The sequence below is a fragment of the Drosophila tropicalis genome, unplaced genomic scaffold (assembly GCF_018151085.1).
Source record: "Drosophila tropicalis isolate 14030-0801.00 unplaced genomic scaffold, ASM1815108v1 contig_878, whole genome shotgun sequence".
In the NCBI taxonomy this organism is placed as follows: domain Eukaryota; kingdom Metazoa; phylum Arthropoda; class Insecta; order Diptera; family Drosophilidae; genus Drosophila; species Drosophila tropicalis.
This window is the reverse complement of record NW_027173374.1, coordinates 7,624,432-7,644,746: the sequence shown is the minus strand read 5'-3', so window position 1 is coordinate 7,644,746 and position 20,315 is coordinate 7,624,432. Positions and strand designations below refer to the sequence as shown.

The 20,315-nt window shown below is 39.6% G+C and overlaps 3 protein-coding genes across 6 annotated transcripts; 2 read left to right on the top strand and 1 right to left on the bottom strand.

Annotated features, from left to right (window-relative positions):
* Positions 1-996: 996 nt before the first annotated feature.
* Best1 (Bestrophin 1) lies at positions 997-9,891 on the top strand. 4 transcript variants are annotated; one of them, XM_068301503.1, is made up of 9 exons: positions 997-1,388; positions 4,296-4,529; positions 5,986-6,096; positions 6,161-6,917; positions 6,986-7,270; positions 7,311-7,379; positions 7,961-8,660; positions 8,777-8,821; positions 9,184-9,891. In XM_068301503.1, the coding sequence occupies exons 2-9, from the start codon at positions 4,459-4,461 to the stop codon at positions 9,534-9,536; spliced, it is 2,391 nt and encodes a 796-aa protein (XP_068157604.1). In that variant the 5' UTR covers positions 997-1,388; positions 4,296-4,458; the 3' UTR covers positions 9,537-9,891. The 4 variants fall into 4 exon arrangements, 3 of the variants coding, with proteins under 3 accessions (XP_068157604.1, XP_068157602.1, XP_068157603.1); XM_068301501.1 differs by lacking the exon at positions 7,311-7,379 and having other exon boundaries at positions 6,986-7,228; XM_068301502.1 differs by lacking the exons at positions 7,311-7,379; positions 8,777-8,821 and having other exon boundaries at positions 6,986-7,228.
* A 367-nt stretch (positions 9,892-10,258) lies between these two features.
* Vps16B (Vacuolar protein sorting 16B) lies at positions 10,259-11,869 on the top strand. The gene is made up of 3 exons (XM_068301504.1): positions 10,259-10,331; positions 10,389-10,564; positions 10,633-11,869. The coding sequence occupies exons 2-3, from the start codon at positions 10,412-10,414 to the stop codon at positions 11,821-11,823; spliced, it is 1,344 nt and encodes a 447-aa protein (XP_068157605.1). The 5' UTR covers positions 10,259-10,331; positions 10,389-10,411; the 3' UTR covers positions 11,824-11,869.
* A 430-nt stretch (positions 11,870-12,299) lies between these two features.
* Positions 12,300-20,131, bottom strand: LOC137585650 (uncharacterized). Its single transcript, XM_068301500.1, is given in 16 exon segments — positions 12,300-14,175; positions 14,239-14,673; positions 14,750-14,986; positions 15,049-15,130; positions 15,193-15,362; positions 15,419-15,534; positions 15,588-15,720; positions 15,787-16,318; positions 16,384-16,929; positions 17,002-17,312; positions 17,382-17,799; positions 17,863-18,007; positions 18,336-18,885; positions 18,942-19,424; positions 19,426-19,568; positions 19,765-20,131. Coding segments are annotated over 16 exon segments (5,952 nt in total). The 5' UTR covers positions 20,030-20,131; the 3' UTR covers positions 12,300-12,789.
* Between the last annotated feature and the right edge of the window lie 184 nt (positions 20,132-20,315).

Here is a 20,315-nt window from a genome sequence, read left to right as displayed (position 1 = left end):
TGCAATTCAAAAATTATTTCAACTTAATTTCAGTCAAATGGGTAAACTTATTTTTGAATTGAAGTGCAACAATTTATTGTTAAATTTTTTTGTACATTTTTTGCGTTTATTAGTAACTAGAATGAGTATTTTCTATACTGGGATATCAGAGAGATCGCTTAACGAGGTGCAGCCCCGAAAAAGAACTGCGAAAATAAATGTCAGCTTAAAAGTAGACTATACTTTTTGAAATTCCCAATAACAATGAGTATTCGACCCATGAGGTAGCTGCAATTTATTTCACCAGTTAATAAATTCTCATACAAGGTAAAAAAAAATAAGAAAATTATAAAAAATTTTATAATTCATTAAGATTCTCTAATTATCAAAAATAATAATGGACATGACACAAGCATTTTACCTCTACAAATATTTTTTTAACATAATTCGTTTTGTCGTTCCAAGTAAGGTAATATATTATTGTTAAATCTCCTTTTATTATTATTACCTTTTCTTTTATTATAAACGTACAACTTAATTGTTTGTCTACAAGAATTTTGACAAGTTATTTATGTTTTTGACCCACGGTTGGTAAATTCATTTCTACCCTGTTCTCTCTGTGCTTGGCTTATCTTCGTTTTTGCGCTCACAACGAGTTTTGTTTTTATACCCTGTAACCATGCATAAGCCAAAAGGGTATACTCGAAGTAACTAAATACAGTTATCATATCTAAGCCTACATCTGTTATATTTTCCCTAGAAACACATTCAGATCATCAATATCTAGATTTATTAGCGACCGATATGGGCTGTGAAACAACCCTTGGTATTTCGAGTTTTAAGTTGCTACAGGGTATAACAAAGTCAACCCCAATTGTTTAGCTTACATTAGAGCCGAACTCTCTCAGTGAAGCGATTCGCACTCAATGGTCTGGTCGGATGTGTCGCAGTATTCCCAGTTGTAGTTGTAGTTGGCATTATTTTCGCATGTGTCTCTTGGACTTCAGTTTCAAACTGTCGGTCGTTGAGCGCGGAAGTGAGGTGTTATTTTTGGTGTTCCTGAAACGCTGCCTCGAACGGCAAGCGCCTACATCTACATCTCTGTGTGCGTTGTTCGTGTATGTAAGAAGAATATCGGCGGCAACGACGGCAAACAACGTAAAAATTGTGAAGCATAAAGGCCAAGAGAAGCGAAAACCCATCTATGTAGAAGCCGAAACAGAGCAAGCAGGCAAAAAAAAAAAAACCACATGAGTTTTGTTGTTCTTGCTGCGAAGTGAAGTGAAGAATTAAAGGGGAAGTGGAAGTGACCTTAGTCTTAGAACCCACCTACCTACCTAAAGGCAGATAAAGCGTGATTTCAACCACTGTATTCGCGTGTTGTGAATGTTTGTTAAAAAAAAATAAGTGTAAGTGGCCATGCAGCGATGTTAATAATAGTGCACTGGGAATAACAATCAAAAAATTGCAGCTGAAAACCCAAATTGAACCGCGTGATTTGCAAATCGATTGAACCGAACAACAGCAACAAAATTATGCTTCCTCCGGTTTCTTTATTCTCTTCCCTGGCAGATGACTCATCCACAAGACCCTTCAATAAAAATATATACATATGCATGGGACTAATATGCAATTACAATTCCACTCATGCACGCCTTTAAAATCTACAAAATTCTAAATTTATATCGAGTATACGAGTATATATGTCTCTTTACCTCTGAACATTTAGAGAATGCTCTCTTTAGATTCGGCAAAATATTCTACTTGAATGTAAATTTAGACTCACACCTTGTCTGTCGTCGCACAAGCGTTCTCCTGATGTAACATCAGGCTGTAAATTAAGGCTTAGCAACGACTTTCAGTTACCCAGTAATGCAAGTTTCATTGGAATACCTTGTCTGACAGCTGTTTGATATCCCATAACAGCAGCTGTTCCATTTTAAACAAAGCATTTCTTTTAAAACAAATTGAGATTTCACTCAATTCATCTCTCTTCTTTTGACCTGATATACTCTTTAGCTTTAAATGCAATGGGTATGCAAAATTCTCGCTGAAAATGTCATTAACCTCGACCAAATGAATTCGAATGGTTTGTTTTTGTAATTTAACGTGTTCGATTTAGTGTAAATGCATTAATTTTTGTTTCTAATGTAAATGTTAATGATAACTGCATACGCCTGACTGAGTTATCTGTTCGATATAGGTCATCGTATTCACTGAAAGTTAAAGTTTACTGTGCAAACACTTGAACGAGCTTATTTGTGCCTTTCCTTTTTAAATGAAGTGCAGTATTAACAATGTGAAGATGTCACTTGGGACTGTCTTGATTGGTTGACAATAAATGATTCATGCTATATGCCTATGGATCTCTGGAAAATTAAAAACAATTCTTCCTTCCTCAATCAACCTTACTAGAAGTCAACAGTAACTAGGTTGTAAAATAAACTCTTAATCATTCGACAACTACTAATCATATAAAATTTGCCATAAAGCTGAATAGAACCTTTACAAGGAAATACAGAACGAAAATATTGTATAACTAACAAAAAGCAATAACCAAAAAAAAAAACGATAAACTTTATGCCTAAGTTAATCATTTGTTTTACAAAGATTCTAAAACATAATTATTGGCACCAAAACAAAGGGTATAAAAGTTATCGTATAATTGTAATATGAAAACATAATAAAATAATGATCTTGTTTTGCCTTATGGCAACGAACGACAGATTCTGAGAATCTTATATACCAAAAAGAATACGGAAAACAAAGTAAATACGGCATGAGAGAAGAATTAACACATTTATCATATTTCTTTTATAATTTTTCCTTCTTATCTTATAATGTTGTTTGTTTCTCTTTATATATACATATACATAGCATATATATTCAGACGCCCTCTGGCGGCCTTTTGAGAATGACGTAATTACCTTCATTAACTACACTTATCTTGGTCTGTCTCTCTAAGACCCTTCAGTTAGTCAAATTAGTTTTTTATTTCAAATTTAAGCTGATCACGTTGCCAGACGAAATAGCTGGCTATCATGACCCTGGTAAAAATAATCAACTGCACTCTTTAGAATAATCAGCAAAAGCTACGTCATGAATCGGCCTTTTTTAAATAGAGAGATTTACGAGCAAAAGTTAGGAAAAAAATAAAGAAATAGCACAAAACCACAAGCGATCAGATCAGCTATTAAAAATATATACTAGTATACAAAAACAACATTTGCTTTGTAACCGCGCACCGAAAAATGATGTCATATATGAACTCAAGCTGGGCTTGGGCTTATTTGGCACCTCTCCTTCCCTATCTATCTACCTGTATACATATATCTGAATGCTGGTATATAGGCATGACTCGCTTTATGTACCATATAATTTGAGCTTAGTTCACAGTGCTTTGGTGCTTTGATTTCTGATCATTAAATTGTCTTCGTAGTTCACAGAATTCTCTCCAATGCGGAAATACCTATAGACATTTCCCCTGCTGTCAGTGAGCTCATCTCCAACAAATGTGTAATGTCAGCTATCACTATACTTATATTCCACTGTACCCATATATAGAAATTCTTGTTTATTTAACTAATTGGTATCTAATCATTTTGAGTTTTTGACCCCCAAATGCCACCTCCAGAAGTGACAGACTGACATCGCCCACACGCAAGCTGCGCCTTGTCAATGTTTAAACTTGGCTGAATTTCAATTGTATATATCGACATAGGTATATATAATCTATCCTACATATGCATCTAGATAAATTGGTGCAATTAATACAATCAACTCGTCGGCAATGTTGCATTTCTCTCAAATGTTAACTACAAAATGCATTTTCATTGTACCTCATTGTGTTTCTATACTCTTGCACTATGGGCCATACAGTCATTTGAGACTTAAAATTTTAAACATGAGACATTTTATGTTCCATTTTGTAATCTTTAATATACTGATGACATTTTGAACATATTTGATTCTGTGAGATTGATGATGACTTTGAGTATATCAAAATGGCAAAACTTTCTGAATCAAGCAATAGGTCAAATTAGGAATATTAATTGAGTGGATTTTTCAAACAAAGTAGTGAAATAATTTCATATTGACCTTTGAAAGAAGAGCATATAAACTATGTTGCAGTTGTTTAGATTTTCTTTTTCCTATTTGTCGCATGTTTAATTGACTTTGCAATGTGAAAATATCGATTTTTGAATTTCAAATGAATTTCCCAGTAAATGCAGCTAAATATTATATAACGCCAAGAGACATTCACTTGCTTATATCTAATATGTATAACGTTTATCTCATCTTTATTTTTTAATTAGATATTTCCTAGAGAACAGCAAAATGTACTTATATCAAATGCCAAATGGAGACATGATAAGACAACATTGAAGCAGAAAAAGAATCTTCTTCCCAACTATAAAAACGAAAAACAAAAAGGGGAATAAAATTCACAAAAAAGCATAGATAAAAACCTGTGTGAAAATGACAATTACATATACAGGTGAAGTGGCCACTTGTCGGGGCTTTGGCTGTTTTCTCAAATTACTTCTCAGGTGAGTAACAAGAACTACTACTTTTCAGAAATTGTCATTCCATTGCTAATTGTAGGTAGTGTATATATTCTAGGGCTAGACTAATGCTTATGTCAGTTGTGGGGGTCAGTGCAAATAATAGAATTTTCCATTTCCTACAATACCCCACAATGAACCAGTTGCAATTCCGCTGATAGACAGACCGCCTCCATTTACCATATATACAAATACAGAGAAATGCAAATAATGATGCCCATATCAATTCTATAGTGTAATCTAGACCTTTTGTCGTCATACACTTATATTTGTATACATATATGTGACATCTGTCATGCTTGTAATTTGAATTATAATTTAATAATGTCGAACAAACTAGTGACTCAATAAGCCAGCGTGAACAAGGAGATAGATAGAGAGAGTCGACAATGTTTTGATATCCCAATTGAAGGACTGCTGATAAGTCTATATAATCAAGGGACTGGGAACTGTGAGTTCTGGTGATGATCTAATTAAAGTGCTGTCAATTCCGAACATGTGAAGTTAATAATATGACAAACTGCAGTACAAATGAATAGAGAAAACATTAGTTTTTAACGCCCTCTTGTTAATTAAACCAATACCAAAGATCAGACAACAGAATATATATAGATGGGAAATATGAAATCCCCTTGCACTCGATAGATTTAAAAACTGAATTTCCAAATTTTGTTTGGCAAAGCATCGATAAGATTAAGAAGCTTATCTTTCTGTAGTTAATCTTGAATAAAAATCAAATTACAGTTTATCTTTTTATTATTTCTCAATCATGCACATATGTATGAGTAACTTTTTGCAAAAGTTATGGTTAGCATTAAATAAGCTCGGCATTAGTCAAAACGAATGGGCAGAATATTGACTCATTTTTATACATAGAATATCGCGGAATATCCGAAATTGCCTATACCAAGATTTTTAATTTAAAAAAAAAAAATTGTTTGCATTCAAAGAAGTAGAAAATTAAACCGACTTTACGATAAAAAAAAAGGCAAATTTCATTTGATAATATGATGATATGGTTTTGTTGTTATTGATGGTATTTGGGTTTATCATGCCCGATTCGTGTGTTGATAAGAGAGGCCCATAGGTAGTCACACTCTGTTGACACAGAGAGAGACGGACATTTATGACGTTGCCGACAGCAACAATAGCAGGTGAATTAAAATGACGTCGCCAATTTGAGGAAATTCTGCTGAGCATACACAGTTGACTTCACAATCGGAAACAGACACCTTGCCGCTAACCAATAAAGCGAGCATAATCATTGGAATAGCCCGAATAACCGGCAAGTCTATGATAAGCCAGATAAATTGACACAAGTGGTAGTATATAGTTTAACGATTGGATGTATTACGTGTTGAAACTATTTATAAGAACTGATGTCGTTCAAGTTATTAACAAAACCACTCGAAATTGAACTATTCAAATCGAAATATTTCAGATGGCGTGGAAGCATTTACAAATTGGTTTGGCTAGATTTGCTGGCATTTCTAATCTGTTACTATGTCCTCAATTTAATGTATCGTTTTGCTCTAAACGAAGGTCAAAAAGAGTAAGTAGAAACACTTTTAACTTGTTGACAAGTGTAAGTAATCCAAGCATTTCTTTTCATTCAGGACCTTCGAGGCTATTGTGGAGTATTGCAATAGTTATAGTGATTTAATTCCATTGTCCTTTGTGCTTGGTTTCTATGTGTCAATTGTGATGACACGCTGGTGGAATCAGTATACATCCATACCGTGGCCTGATCCCATAGCCGTATTTGTTAGCTCCAATGTCCATGGCCAGGATGAGCGTGGACGTGTTATGCGACGTACAATAATGCGTTATGTGTGCTTATGTTTAACCATGGTATTGGTCAATGTCTCGCCGAGGGTGAAGAAACGTTTCCCGGGTCTCGATAATTTGGTAGAGGCAGGTCTCCTCAATGACAATGAACGCACCATTATCGAGGCCATGAACAAATCATTCCCAAGGCCCTCGAAACACTGGTTGCCCATCGTATGGGCAGCTAGTATTATAACCAGAGCCCGCAAGGAGGGTCGTATACGTGATGACTTCGCAGTGAAGACCATAATTGATGAGCTGAACAAATTTCGTGGTCAATGTGGCCTATTGATTAGCTATGATACCATCAGTGTCCCTCTGGTTTACACTCAGGTGGTCACACTGGCGGTTTACTCGTATTTCCTCACCTGTTGCATGGGCCAGCAATGGACAGATGGCAAGGTTGTGGGCAACACTAGCTATTTGAACAAAGTGGATTTGTATTTTCCAGTATTTACCACGCTTCAGTTCTTCTTCTATATGGGTTGGCTCAAGGTGGCAGAGTCACTGATCAATCCATTTGGCGAGGATGATGATGACTTTGAGGTAAACTCATAGATCAAATGATCAACTGCAAGTGCTAAAAGTCTTATATCCTGTATCTTGTATCTTAGGTCAATTGGATGGTAGATCGCAATCTTCAGGTATCCTACCTAATTGTCGATGAGATGCATCACGACCATCCGGAATTGCTCAAGGATCAATACTGGGATGAGGTGTTCCCCAATGAACTGCCCTATACCATAGCTGCCGAACGTTTCCGTGAGAATCATCCAGAGCCCTCGACTGCCAAAATTGAAGTACCCAAAAGTGCTGCAATGCCATCGACTATGTCGTCTGTGCGCATCGATGAAATGGTTGGTAATAATGCCACCGCTGCTCCACCAGCTCTGGCTAGTGTTGCCCCCCGAGGGGGGTACTAAACTCTTTATGGAACAGCCACAGCAACAGGGTGTACCCCTGCAGACAGTCACTTATGACCTAACCAAGGGTGCGCCGGATGAGGAGGTTAGAATCAAAAAGTTGGCAGCATTTAAAGAAAACGTATTGGCACCATCGAACCCAAACCACAATTGGCACTATATAAATCGAAATCGATCATCATCAAGCAAAGTGACCACATCAAAATTTCAAAATTCTAACCTCTTTCTCTTTTTCAAATTATCTGGTTAAAAGTCTATCATATCCGCATTCTCAATCATAAATGGTGATTGGTAGTTCCATATATTTAATTTAAAACTAAGCATTAAGGATGTAAAGAAAGTACGGAATGGGCATAGTTTTTGATTAAAGAAATTAATTATTAAATTTAAGTTAAGAAAGATAATTGTACATATTTATTAACCACTATGCCTGTTCCATTTAATAATCGTATTTGTACTTGTCCTCCGAACTAAATGACTGCATACTAACATTTTGATTCTAACAATTCTATCTGCCTACAGCCTCTCTAATTGCACCTTGCACGGCCTTCAAATGCTTTTGGTATTGCACCCCAATCAAAAAAAAATGGCACTATAAGAATTTTAGCACACAAAAATATTTCCATTGCCTTTTCTTCTTATTAATATGCTGATTTTAATTCCCAGGCTGATGATGCCAGCGGCATTCATTTCTCAGCGGGCAATGGCAAAATGCGTCTGGGATCGTCGCCATCTCTGGTCAGTGTTTCGGGAACAATGTCGCGAGTGAATACAGTAGCCTCGGCTCTAAAGCGATTCCTCAGCCGTGATGACAGTCGTCCGGGCTCGGCCACACCAAGTGAAGAGCAGAACAAGTATCGTTTTCCGGCCAGTGCAAGTTCGGCTAGTCTGACCGGTGGCGGTGGACTGGGCTTGGGATCGGCCACATCGGGTGGCAAGCCATCCGGAAGTCTTCGCATCACTCAACAAGTTATCGAAGAGGTCGACGAACAGGCCACCATCACATCGATGCGTGCCAATGAGCAGCGTCCCAATGTCAAGGATATATTCGCTCCACCATCGCAACAGGGCACAGAGGGCGGGCCAACAACAACCACACTGCAACCGCCTCCACCAGGTACTCAGCCGCCACAAGGCCGATCAAATCCCGTTGATATACCAGGACGACCACCGCAGTATGCCCGGGCACAGTCACAGTACGAGCCCACACTATTTCCTCCCGGCGGCGTTGATGCCTTGTTGAGCACCTCAGCTCCAGCCGGCGGAAGTCCTTCGTTGCTGGCCACAGCGCCCAGTTCACCTGTGGCCGAGAGCGAGAGCACCAAGTCCCTGTTTGATCAACAAAAGGCAGTCAGTCGTGAGACAGGTAAGTGTTTCTACAACTAAATCTGTCCCAGATTAACATGTCGCTTCATTTTTGTACTCATTTTTAACATTTCTGTATATCTTCATTTCTCAACGAATTCGCGTTTCAAATAAAAGAGAGACCAGATGCACCTCAGGTTTTCAGGTGGTTCGTGACACCCGGTAAATTTTACCCATTGGCCATTAAAATAAACACTTTAATTCATTTTTTAACTTATTGTTGGCTTGTTGCAAGTAATCGTTGCTGTTCTTGTATATCTTTTATTTTCTCGTTGGTTTATTTAGTATATTTTGATTTGACTTTATGTAATTATTTTTTTATTTTTCAACAATTGGCATGTTGTTTTAAATTGCGAAGCTGCCTAAAACTTTTCAGATATACCTAGTCTAATCTCCAGCTTATAGTCGACAATAAGAAACCTATTCATGTAGACCTTTTAAAAAACAAAAATCTTTGCACGTTTTTACCCTGCCTTTAAATGCCATTTTGGCCAATTTTACTAACTCAAATATTCTGATTGCAGTGGAAAATATGGACATTAGATCTTCCAATGATGTGCTGGCAAGTACTGTTAATAGCGAACCAGTTGACGATGGAGATGATTTTGAAAAGCTGAAGGCTGCTCGAGAGAAGGAGAAACTTTTGCGGCAGCAGAAGACTTTGGTACGCACCATCAGCACAGCTCCCGGAGTGGAGCAAGCGGCTGTGCCTTTAGTTCCCGGAGTTCCAGTGACCATGCCCATTGGGGCAATTGTGAGTCAAGTTAATAACCCGGCCGTCATATCGGCTGTGCCGTCTAGCGCCGATCTTTTGGGTGGCGGCGAGCCCGTCTCAAGTTCTACGATCAAATCAGAGGATGCCACCACTGGCAGTTGAATATATACGGACTATTTGCTTAAATTAGTATATGTTTTTTGTTTCCTTCATTAATGTGTGTACATATTCTTTGATGTTAGTTTAAATCTAAGGCTTTAGTTAATTTATCTAAGCTGCTAAACGCTAATATGCAGATTGACAGGCACAATTAAGAATGCTCATTATGTCTAGACGAGCTGGACCTATGTATGTAATTAACGCAATTATTTAATATATGTAGCTACCTACTAAAACTGTAAGTAGAATGTGATTTGAATTTTTACAAACGTAAGTTTTTTTGTGTAAATGGTCACACAAAGTTTTGTTTAATTTAAATAAAATTATGGTATTAAAGTTAAATTAATCAAGATAAAAACGTAGTTTTTAATTGCAAATTTTCGAAAAATTGGTAAGTATTCTAAGATATTAGTATAGAAAAATAAAAAAAAAAAACTCTTTGAAAATGTCTCCAAATTCGACTTGAACTCCAATACTTATATTATTCACCCCAAATTATGCTCTCAATCCAAGAGTTACACAAATGAACTTTGGTACAGACACTGACTGGGTAAACCTTGTTCACCACATAGCAATCTGTTTGAAGCAGTTGAACAACTTCCGTGGGCAACAAAAACTATATTTCATTTATTATGGATTTATTTATCCCAGAGTGCTTTTTTTTTAATGTGGCCGCCCACCCAGACCTTAGGATTTCCGGCTAATACCTTAGCACTTCCGGCTCAGACCTTCGAACATTAAGTTAAAACTCTCTGGCAACGACAAATACTGGGATACAAATGTGGGCAATAAATACAGGTTGTAAACAGCTGAGTTTGTTACAAAAAGTAAATATTTACCACCGAGTGTTTATAGAATGTTAACATAAAACCACAAAAATGGATATGCAATTTGATACCGATGGCTATTGGAACCGATCCTCACGGGCAGCCTTTAGCTTTGAGGATGAAGACGATGAAATTGACGGTATAAGCACAGAATTGCCTAGTTCCGATTGGGACAATAATGGCATCTTTAGCGACGACCCCGAAGTAAGTAACTGTAGCAAAATTCCATCAATTTAGGGACAAAAAAGATTAATTTCTACTTTTTTCTACAGCTTCCGACGAACAACTATTGCATACAAATATCCATTAAAGATCTATTGACTGAAGAGGCCTTAAAAGAGGTATTGCATGAACAAACATTGGACGATCGCGTAATGCCCAAGGGTGTTTCTGCTGAGGAGGAGCTAAAGTTGCTGCGTCGCCAAGTTCAAAGCACACTGCATCCCAATGTAAAAGGAACAACGCAGAAGTTGATGCAGGGCAAGACGACTTCATTGGAAATGTATAAATCTTTGCACGAAAAGCAACAGCTGCTGGATTCACTCTTGGCTAATGGTGGAGGCCATGCCATCATTGCTGTAGTGCTCTTTCTTAAGCGCACATTAAATTCAGCAGAATTCCATGGCATATTGAAACAAAGGCCAAAAGTACTACAGGAATATCTAAGTTTTTTGCAAGATTGCGGCGACATTAGCGGACACATTGAACTGCTGCAACGATTTGGGCGTCATCAGGAAGCTGCACTTAAGCAATTTCAGGCAGCAATTGAGCTTGCAGACCCGACTGGAAGGAAGCAGCAACTCCAGCGACTTGTTGATGCGTATGCCAATGCAGGAGTCGGTATTATTCCACTTTACGAGCAAGTCTTTCATGCTGCCCTCAAAATACAGTTGCTGTTGGAGAAGGAGCCCCAACTGGTGGCGGATCACCTAACGCCAATTGAGTTGTTATATGCCTGTTGTCAACGGAACGGAAACTGGAAGGAACAGGACATGTTGAAGCTAATATCACCACAACGATTTGCCGCCGATCAGCAGATATCACCAGCTCAATACGAATGGACCGCTTTAAATGAACGAGCCCAGGCCCAGGCTTACGCTGATCTAGAGTGCATATTTGAGCGTAAACCCACCTGGCATCCGCTGAAAACCAAACAATTTCATATTAGCTTTGATTTAGCGTCAGCTGTCCAAAGACTTTATGAACTGCAGGCTCCAGCCACTGTGTTGCAATTATTCCTCTCCAAGATGAGCAACAGCAATGATAAATTAAACCTGGCCCGTCGCGTTAAATGCATCAAGGCCGTCATTGATGCAATGGCTGGATTAAAACAGCAACAGGAACTTATACAGCTTAAGGAAACTTTGCCCGATCGTTCCGAAGAAAAGTTTTACTGTGAAAATGCCTTAAAAACATTACAAAGCAAACGCTGGACCACCGACAATATTAAACTAAAGTTGTAAACCATTTTATAATAAATCTGTCTTTTTGACGCCTTGTTAATACTTATTGTTGTCGAAGTATATTGAATGCATATTACGATTTTAATAGTCGATTTTACTTTGTGAAGATGCTTTATACCAATTTCCTACACTATAGATGTAAGTACATATGTATAAGTTTATCAAGTTGAAGACGGTAAAAAAGGAAACCATCACATACTTGTAGGCGATATATTTTTGGTTCCTTCTTACAGATCGAACTCTTAATCAGGGAATTTAGAAGTTCCATTACTTTTGTATAAAATAGTTTGATTTGCTTTATATAGAAACATATCATTTATTGTTAATCATACAATATGAATATAATTATTACAATTCTAGTTTTCATGATTTTTTTTTTTTTTTATTAAATAATTTGCAAATCACAAGCTGAATATCAATTAAAAATTATAAATCTTTACTTCTTTTTCCCAATAAATGAGCAACGGGAACAAGAGTGTTTTTTTCCTATTTTTATGTGATTTTTTATTTTGAGTAAACAAATAAAGCAGGTTAAGCATTACACAAAAACTTAAATTGTTTAAAAAACTTGTTTTGCATTAAACAATTCTTGTTTTCTTTTTAAATAACAGCACAATAAAAAGCAACAACAATAATTATTAAACATGATTGTGGGGCGAAGGGGAGGAAGAGCAAGAGAGAGAGAGGGGGAGAGCTACCTAAGTGTTGTATGTAGATATATATATATATATGTATGTGTATGTAGATTATGTGGATACTGCACATCCATCTGGAGTCTGAATAAAACACAAACATAGACTATAACTTTTTGGTGTAACACGCAAAAACTGATCAAAACAAATGGAAAACAATATCAAAATTGACGGACTAAACGAACAAATATATATATATATATATATATGTATATGTATACCCACAGATGGACGTAACTGTAGTTAGGAAAGAGAAGTCAATGACTAATCTTGGCTAATGGGCCGAGTCACAATCCGAATAGCTAAGCAAACGCTGGCACAGAATTGTCTTGAACTTAACCGTAAAGCTATCAAAAATGACATCCGTATCCTGCAGCTGATGCCCAGTTTCAGATGTTGCCTGTGTCTGATTGCTATCTTCAGCCGCCGCAATCAGCAGCTTAAACTTCTGATTGAGATTCTGCTCTAAAGCCGTGTTGTTGTTGTTAAAGTAGAATACGTATGCCAGCTCTAGTAAATAATAGTCCAGATCACCCATAAAGTAACGCTCACACTCGAGCATGTCGAATTTGTGCTCAAGAAAGTGAAGACACATATGATAGATAAGATGTTTGAGATCTGATCGCCGCAATGGTACATAGCCCGTATCCTTGCTAAAGTACTCAAAAAGTTTAAGAGTACGTTGGCCACTATCACAGCTGTGCAGACACAGACGGAAGGCCTCAACGAATCGAAAATTGAGCATACAGATACGTATACGATACTCCTGCCGCGTGGGGCGAGAATACTGGCTTATCTTTTCGGGATTGTAGAGGCCGTGAAAAGCATATAGGCAGTAGTGGATGTAATGTCGCAACGGCTGCAACATGGTCTCATCGACGCCGTCTGTACTTGGCGTAAACGTGCTGGCCTCATCCTCATCATTATCGTGAAGTTGGTGGACATTCAAACCGACCATTTGTTCCGGCAACTGTATATAGCTCTGCTCCTCTGGTGTGTCTAGTGAACTTTGGACATCGGGCGGCGCAGCAGCAGCAGGAGAAGCACCCTGACCTGTTACCACAGGTAGATTGTACGAATAGCTGGCATCATTTTGACTGAGGTTTTCCAAACTGCTCAGCAGATCATCGGAATCCTGTCCCGTCATCGCATGATCTGTACTGCTCTTATAATTTCCACCGCCTTGGAAGTAATGAGGCTCAAAATTTATGTTGGCCGACTGCAAAAAGTGCGGCTGATATGGCGGCATGACCTTTAAATACCGAACTGGATCGTGATCCAGACGTATACGTGGCCTTGGCAAGTTTATCTCCACTGGAGCCTCTACACATTGACTCTCGAAACGCATTAGTCGTTTAGTAGTGGGAAGGCACACAACCCTTTGTCGCACGCGATCCAAGCTGGCTCCCAAATCTCGTCCACACTGGCCATTGGAATTGCCACCAAAGGCTCGAACAATGTGATCGGTGGTCATGACCAAAGTAAAGTCTGCTCCGCAATCCACATACATTGGGCTTACAATGCTGTCAATAGGTGAAGGCTTCAGCACAGCCCGCCGATCCTTGTCTTCAGTGCCCAACTGATGCTCCAGATTTTTGCCCCAAGTATATAAAGTACATGTAGATGAGATCAGGGCAAAGTGTAAAAGGCCACTTGAGATCTGCAATGTAAAAGGGAAAAATAAGACCCAAACGAACTTACGGCAACCGTGATTTATATTTACCTGTAGAATTTGTCCAGCCACTTCACTTGTGTCCACTAAATGCGGTGTCAAGTGCTCTGTAGGATCAGGTTCATTGCTGGCAGTTGATGCTCCCGTTGTAGTTGCTCCTGTGGCTGTAGCCTCTCTTTGAGCTACTGCAACCGGTTCAATAGTCTCGGTAGCATCTGATTTCGTAGCCTCATCTTCTTTGGTTTTCAATGCCGAACCAGCCACCACAGAAGCATATGATGTACTCGGCTCTACCATGGAGCTGCTGCCATCTCTGTTGCTGGCCGGCAATAAAGTAGCCTCTAATTGCTTACTAAGCATCTCACGCTGCTGATTTTCTTCCATTTTCTGTTTGGCATTGGCACGACGTTTAATTTGATTTGCCAGTCGCAAGGCTTGGGGTGAGCTGCCCCAGGTATATAGGCGCTCGTTCTCATCCACGGCTAGCTATAAACCAAAAGAACGAATGAATCAACAAACTAAATAATTGCATCCAAGCCAAGCCCAAGTTTTCTCAACTCACATTCGTGAAGAATTTGGTATGTATCAGTCTTAGACTGCTGCCGCCTGTTTCCAAGCGTACTGGCAGATTAATCTTTGTATCCCCGCCTTGTTCACTGCCACCGGTGCCTAGTTGCCCGAAATGATTAGAGCCAAAGACAAAAAGCTCGTTGCAACTTTGATCAGCCTCTGTATAGCTATTAGATGCCTGGCATAGAACCAAACTGTGGGCATGACCCAAGGAGATTTGAAGAATTTTCTAGAGTAAATAACAGCGATTAATTAAAGACGCCAAGGATGAGTAGAATATTGAAAGCCAACCTTAAACTTGAAAAAGTTGACTAGTTTTGGTGTGGGTATATTCTCGCAGCTGCCCTGCCCAAGTTGGCCATAGACTCCCCACCTGCAAAATATATATGTTATTAAGTACAAATACATTATATTAGATCGACAAACGTTTCCTACCCCCACATATATAGATGACCATCCGCCACAGCCGCATTATGATATTGTCCTGCCTCTAATATAGTGATGCACATGCCATCCAAAGCCGTCACCAGCATGGGTTGCTGTGCCATCTGCATATGCTGGCCGACACCCAACTGGCCAAGATTATTATTGCCCATGGCATAGAGCTAAAATGATAATGGTGCATTAGGGAAACTCCTTTTTTGGCAAGTGAATATCCTACCCCGTTATTGGTAAGCACAAGCGTATGCTGACGACCGCATTTCAAGGCATGTACTTGCAAATTGAGCTGGGCAAGTAGATCTAGACTCTTTACGGCATGCGCTGGTTCTGGGGGCTCTGAAAATAACTCGTGTGTAAGTTGGCCCTAAGACAAATTAAATTTCATTTACCTGTGGACTTTTGAGCACTATAACAGCAGGGAACTCCACTGGAACCCCAGAAATAGGCGACACCATCTACCACACAGGCACAGTAAGCACAACCAGCCGAGATTGGTTTAAAACGTGATGATTCAATGGCGAACTGCAGATGACATCGCATTAATGAAATGGAAAAATAAATGAAAACATCTATACTGTGACTAGCTACCTGATTGTCTTCATAGTTGATGCGAAAAGTGGATAGGGCATTCACAATGGAATCATGTTTAACACGCTGCGATTCCATATGGATTAGCACGGATAGATAAGTCTCGATAAGGCTCTTACAAAACTCGAATAGATGTGAATTATTGTCATTTGAATTCAAATTGCAACTACTGTGCGATACAATGGGACGCAAGGCTGGAGCAAAAGGGTTCAGCTGCGCAGCCAGACGCTGCAACACGCACGGACGTATGTGTTCAATTTTCTCCTGAACAAAGGCGAAATAGTCCATTGAAACTTGTGGCAAGTAACCAATTGTTTCCATAAACAGTGGCTCGCTAAGATTATACAGACAAACATTGAGCTCATTATACCAGCCGAATTCCTGAGCCACCACACTAATTAATGCATTAAACGTATCCAGGCAAACACCACGAACTCTCGCCAAGATAATAGCTGCCGAAAAAAGACCACTTTGGCAAAGGACAATGCTGGTCATGTTGGTGTGATATTTGCTATTTGTAACCAGGAAATTCCTAAAAATATTGATTTAAGATGTTAATTCAATTATTCTGAATATACAAGGGTAAGTGAAACCCACCATAATGGCAAATAATTCTTATCATTGACTGCTTTTTCAGCTAGAGTGATGAGCAACAAATTGGCCAAATGAAATTGCGATGAGGGGGACATTTGCAATGAGCTTATTGAATCATCCACACCATAATGATAGTCACTGCACTTGACACAGGAATTCAAATCACCCTGATTATCTATTTGCAATGGTAATATTGAGCGCACATCCTCCGAATGCCGATAGGTAATATCCTTCTGCATGCTCTTTAGCATCGGATGACACAAATATCGTGAGCGCAGCAAATATGTAGACTTTAAAGCCATTGCACTCAGCTGCATTAGGGCAAAGGTATGTCCATACATGGCCAATTTTAAAGCCGTTCGAATGGGTTTTACCCTGGCGACATTGTAGGTAAGCAGAGCTTGTGTGATTTTCTTGCGTCGTAATAGATAATCCCCAGCGAATTCAATACAGTGCTCAATCGAAAGATCAAATGTGTTGCAAAAGTCCCGGCACTGATTCCATTCACTCTTCAGGGCCGCATCCAAAAACAGTTCAAAAGGCTCTTTTCTGCAAAGGAAAATATCATATATGTATGTAATTAATCAATTTTCATTATTCTTTCCTTTGGATAACTCTCACCTAAGCTGTATGGCATAGACATTTTTATTTGTAATCACATAGCATGGATCATAGTTAATCTTTGGGAACTCTGATTGCATAATTTCCATTTGCCGCAACGAGAACTCATCACTCACATCACTTGTTTCATAAAACTGCACATAGTCCATGGGCGTGTGTATGTCCTTAATTTCAAAGGCTTTGGCCTTTTCATCTTTAGTGAGAGTCTCACATTGGCCGACGGCATTGCGATATTGGGACATTTGATACAGATGCAGCACAGTTTCCCGCTCAAAGCGAAAGAGTCCAATCTGAGCCAGAGGATTAAAGCGCTGCAAGAAATTTAAATTGCGTAATGATATGAAAATTTAATCAAAAATCAACTTAATGAGTGTACATACATCTTCATCGGATGTATGTAAGGAGGCCATGGCACTGCTTATTACGCTAACAGCATTAATCGCGTTGCTTGGCATTTCACTTTGATCCAAACTTGAACTTGTAGTTGTAGTTGCGCTAGTTGTATCGCTTTTTGTGACAACTGTGGGGACGCTATCCTTCTCTTTTTCCTTATCCACTTCGAGTTCCAGCTTTTCCGTATCTGCATCGCGATTCTCCTTCTCTGTATTGACCTCTGGGGCCTCTTCCAGAGAAGAAGCTGCCGTCGATATGGCCGAATCACTGCGATTATGCAAATCCACGTAGTGGATGCCATATAGTATGTTGGAGCTTATGAGTATTTCCTGGGTATGTTTGGGTATCTTGTAGACAAACAAAGGCTTTAAATTGATGTCGATGCTGTGCACTGTCAAACTGTGGCTGAATGGATAAAATACTACATATTAATTCCTTATTTTATAAAGTTTCTCTCTATTTTCTTGCCTGCTGCAATGTAAAGCACTAAGAAGATAAGTGTTCCGCAAACTCTGTATAGTATAAAAGGATCCAGTGGTATGACCCAAGGGCTCTGGCGTCACCGATGGCGAATCCATAATCGCAAATGATCCCAAACTGGTATCAGGCATAACTGGAAAATGTTAACAGCGAGAACGAAAATAAAATAATTAAGTAAATGGTTTCGGCTTGTCGTTTGTACACAAAATTACGGACAAGTGTCGTCAGTGAGTGCGGTGTGCTTGGGTCTCGCAGCTGTAGCGAACTCACCACGCAATCGCCGCTTGAGCAGATGCAACAGTACTCGCAGAACTGCCCACTCAGAACCAAAAGCAACAAAAACAGTAACAAAGATCAAGGATAATATCAAGAAATGCAAGCAAAGATAATAATAGAGAAGAGCCTTGATAGTAGGAGGAAAAACAAATTCAAATCTCTTGGGCTTATGTTTGCTTACGCACATTCATCGAACTTCTGCCGCTGGTCGGAGAGGCGCATCTTTATGGCCTGTAATTTCTTGGAGCCCAGACTCTTCAGAGATGCCAAGCGGGCTCGCGTTGCAGGCAGTATGCCATCAAAGCTAGTGGCCGGTAGCATTTGCTGTTGTATGCGAACACCAGTACTTTCGGTGGAAGATTGACGTGAAGCTACAAATTCACCATATGACGGAGGTGCCGGCGGCGGTGGCATATCACTAGACGCTGTCATGGAGGCTGCGGCGGCGGAGTCAGCGTTAACTGGTGCATTTTGCGGCACTTCCTCATTTGCAGGTGGGGCGAATACGTCCTCTTCCAACTGGCTGCTGTCGGATGCCGGATCCGAACTATTGCTTTGCCGGGCTTCGGCATTGGCATCCCCCTGCTGCTGATTATGATGTTGCCTATTATGCACAGACATAACAATCTGCCAAGCTCCCTCCCGCGTGGTGGGTGAACTGTCACCCGGATAGACATACTTAATGGCTTTCTGCTCTAGCAATAATTTATATTGCTGCTTCAGCGAGGATGTAATCTGAGAGAAAAAAATTATTGATAAATTAGGCTTCAAGATTTATGACAAATATATACCAATAGCATAACTCCATCGAAGGTATTATCCTTGCATATCAAGAGGCGCATGACTGAACCATTTTCAATAGCTGTGCTGGCAATCATAGGACAATTCGGACTAAGTCCCACAAAGCAAATGGATCCATCTGAATAGCCAATAATGGCCCTATTAAGGCCATAATTGGTTTTCCACCACACCACCGAGAGTGGATATGGGCAGGTCTTGGACGCCATAAAAGAGGTAGCCATCACCTGGCTATTGCCGGTGGCATCAAAATGCTGGACGGGTGGTTGTTCCGGCTGTTGCGGCTGCAGCTGGTCTGTGTGGTTACCGGCCAGCATATGCTGCGGCAGTTCATGACCCAGAAGTTCCACATCCTCATCCCCTTCCAGTTTGATATTGTCTGCAAGATTAGCTAATCGTTCTACTTGCTCTTGTTCCTGCTGCTGATCTTGCTTTTCTTGGAACAGTCCAGTTGCAGAGTGGTTGGGACATTTTTTTTGAATTTGGACACTCGTGGGGACCAACGAACGGTATTATATAGGATGTCACCTGCGTTGTGCTATACAAAGAGCAGGCGGCCAGATCATGCGTCTTGTCCACCAAGGCCAAAGCGGGCACAATGTGCAGCGTATTGTCAAAACCTGTTGATAAAATAATGACGTTACTTTTATCTACGCTCAATAGCCACGCATATTCTCCCTAATCCCTCATATAAATGTTAAATCAAAACAAAATACGCAACAGAAAATCAATAAACTCACATTCATTCACACACACACACACTAACACAAACGCACGCACGCACGTACACTCTTGCCTTCCCTATCCCATACTTACATAGCACCAGCAACCAAATCCCAGCAGGATCGAAGCAGACATCATGTATTACTCGATTGGTGCGCCGAAACCATGAGATCATCTTAACCACCTCCTGTCCCGTTGTGCTAACGTAACGCAAAACAATCTCATTTTCATCACTGACCAGGCAAAGGAACTGCTTATCGAATCCAACGGCTGATAGTTTCGAGCTGAGATTTGTAATAAGCGGACGCAGCTCGAAAAGATTAAGGTCCTTGAGTTCGGATTGACCCGCCATCGCCATAGATAAGGCTGAGGCTGGTGCTCCTGCTGCTGCTAATGTTATTGTTGCTGTTTAAATTTTCCAGCTTTTCGTTTTTTCGTTTTCTCATTTGCAACAACAAATCACACTAGAGATGTGGACATCATCGATGTCCCTATCGATATGTCCACCAGAAAAAAATCGGCGCGTTAGAGATGGACGCTAAACCTACTATAATTTGTTAAAGCTGGTCACACTGCAAACTATATTTGGCTTTTTATATTTATCGAATCTGGTCACACTTATGGTGGCACTCATCTGTATTGAT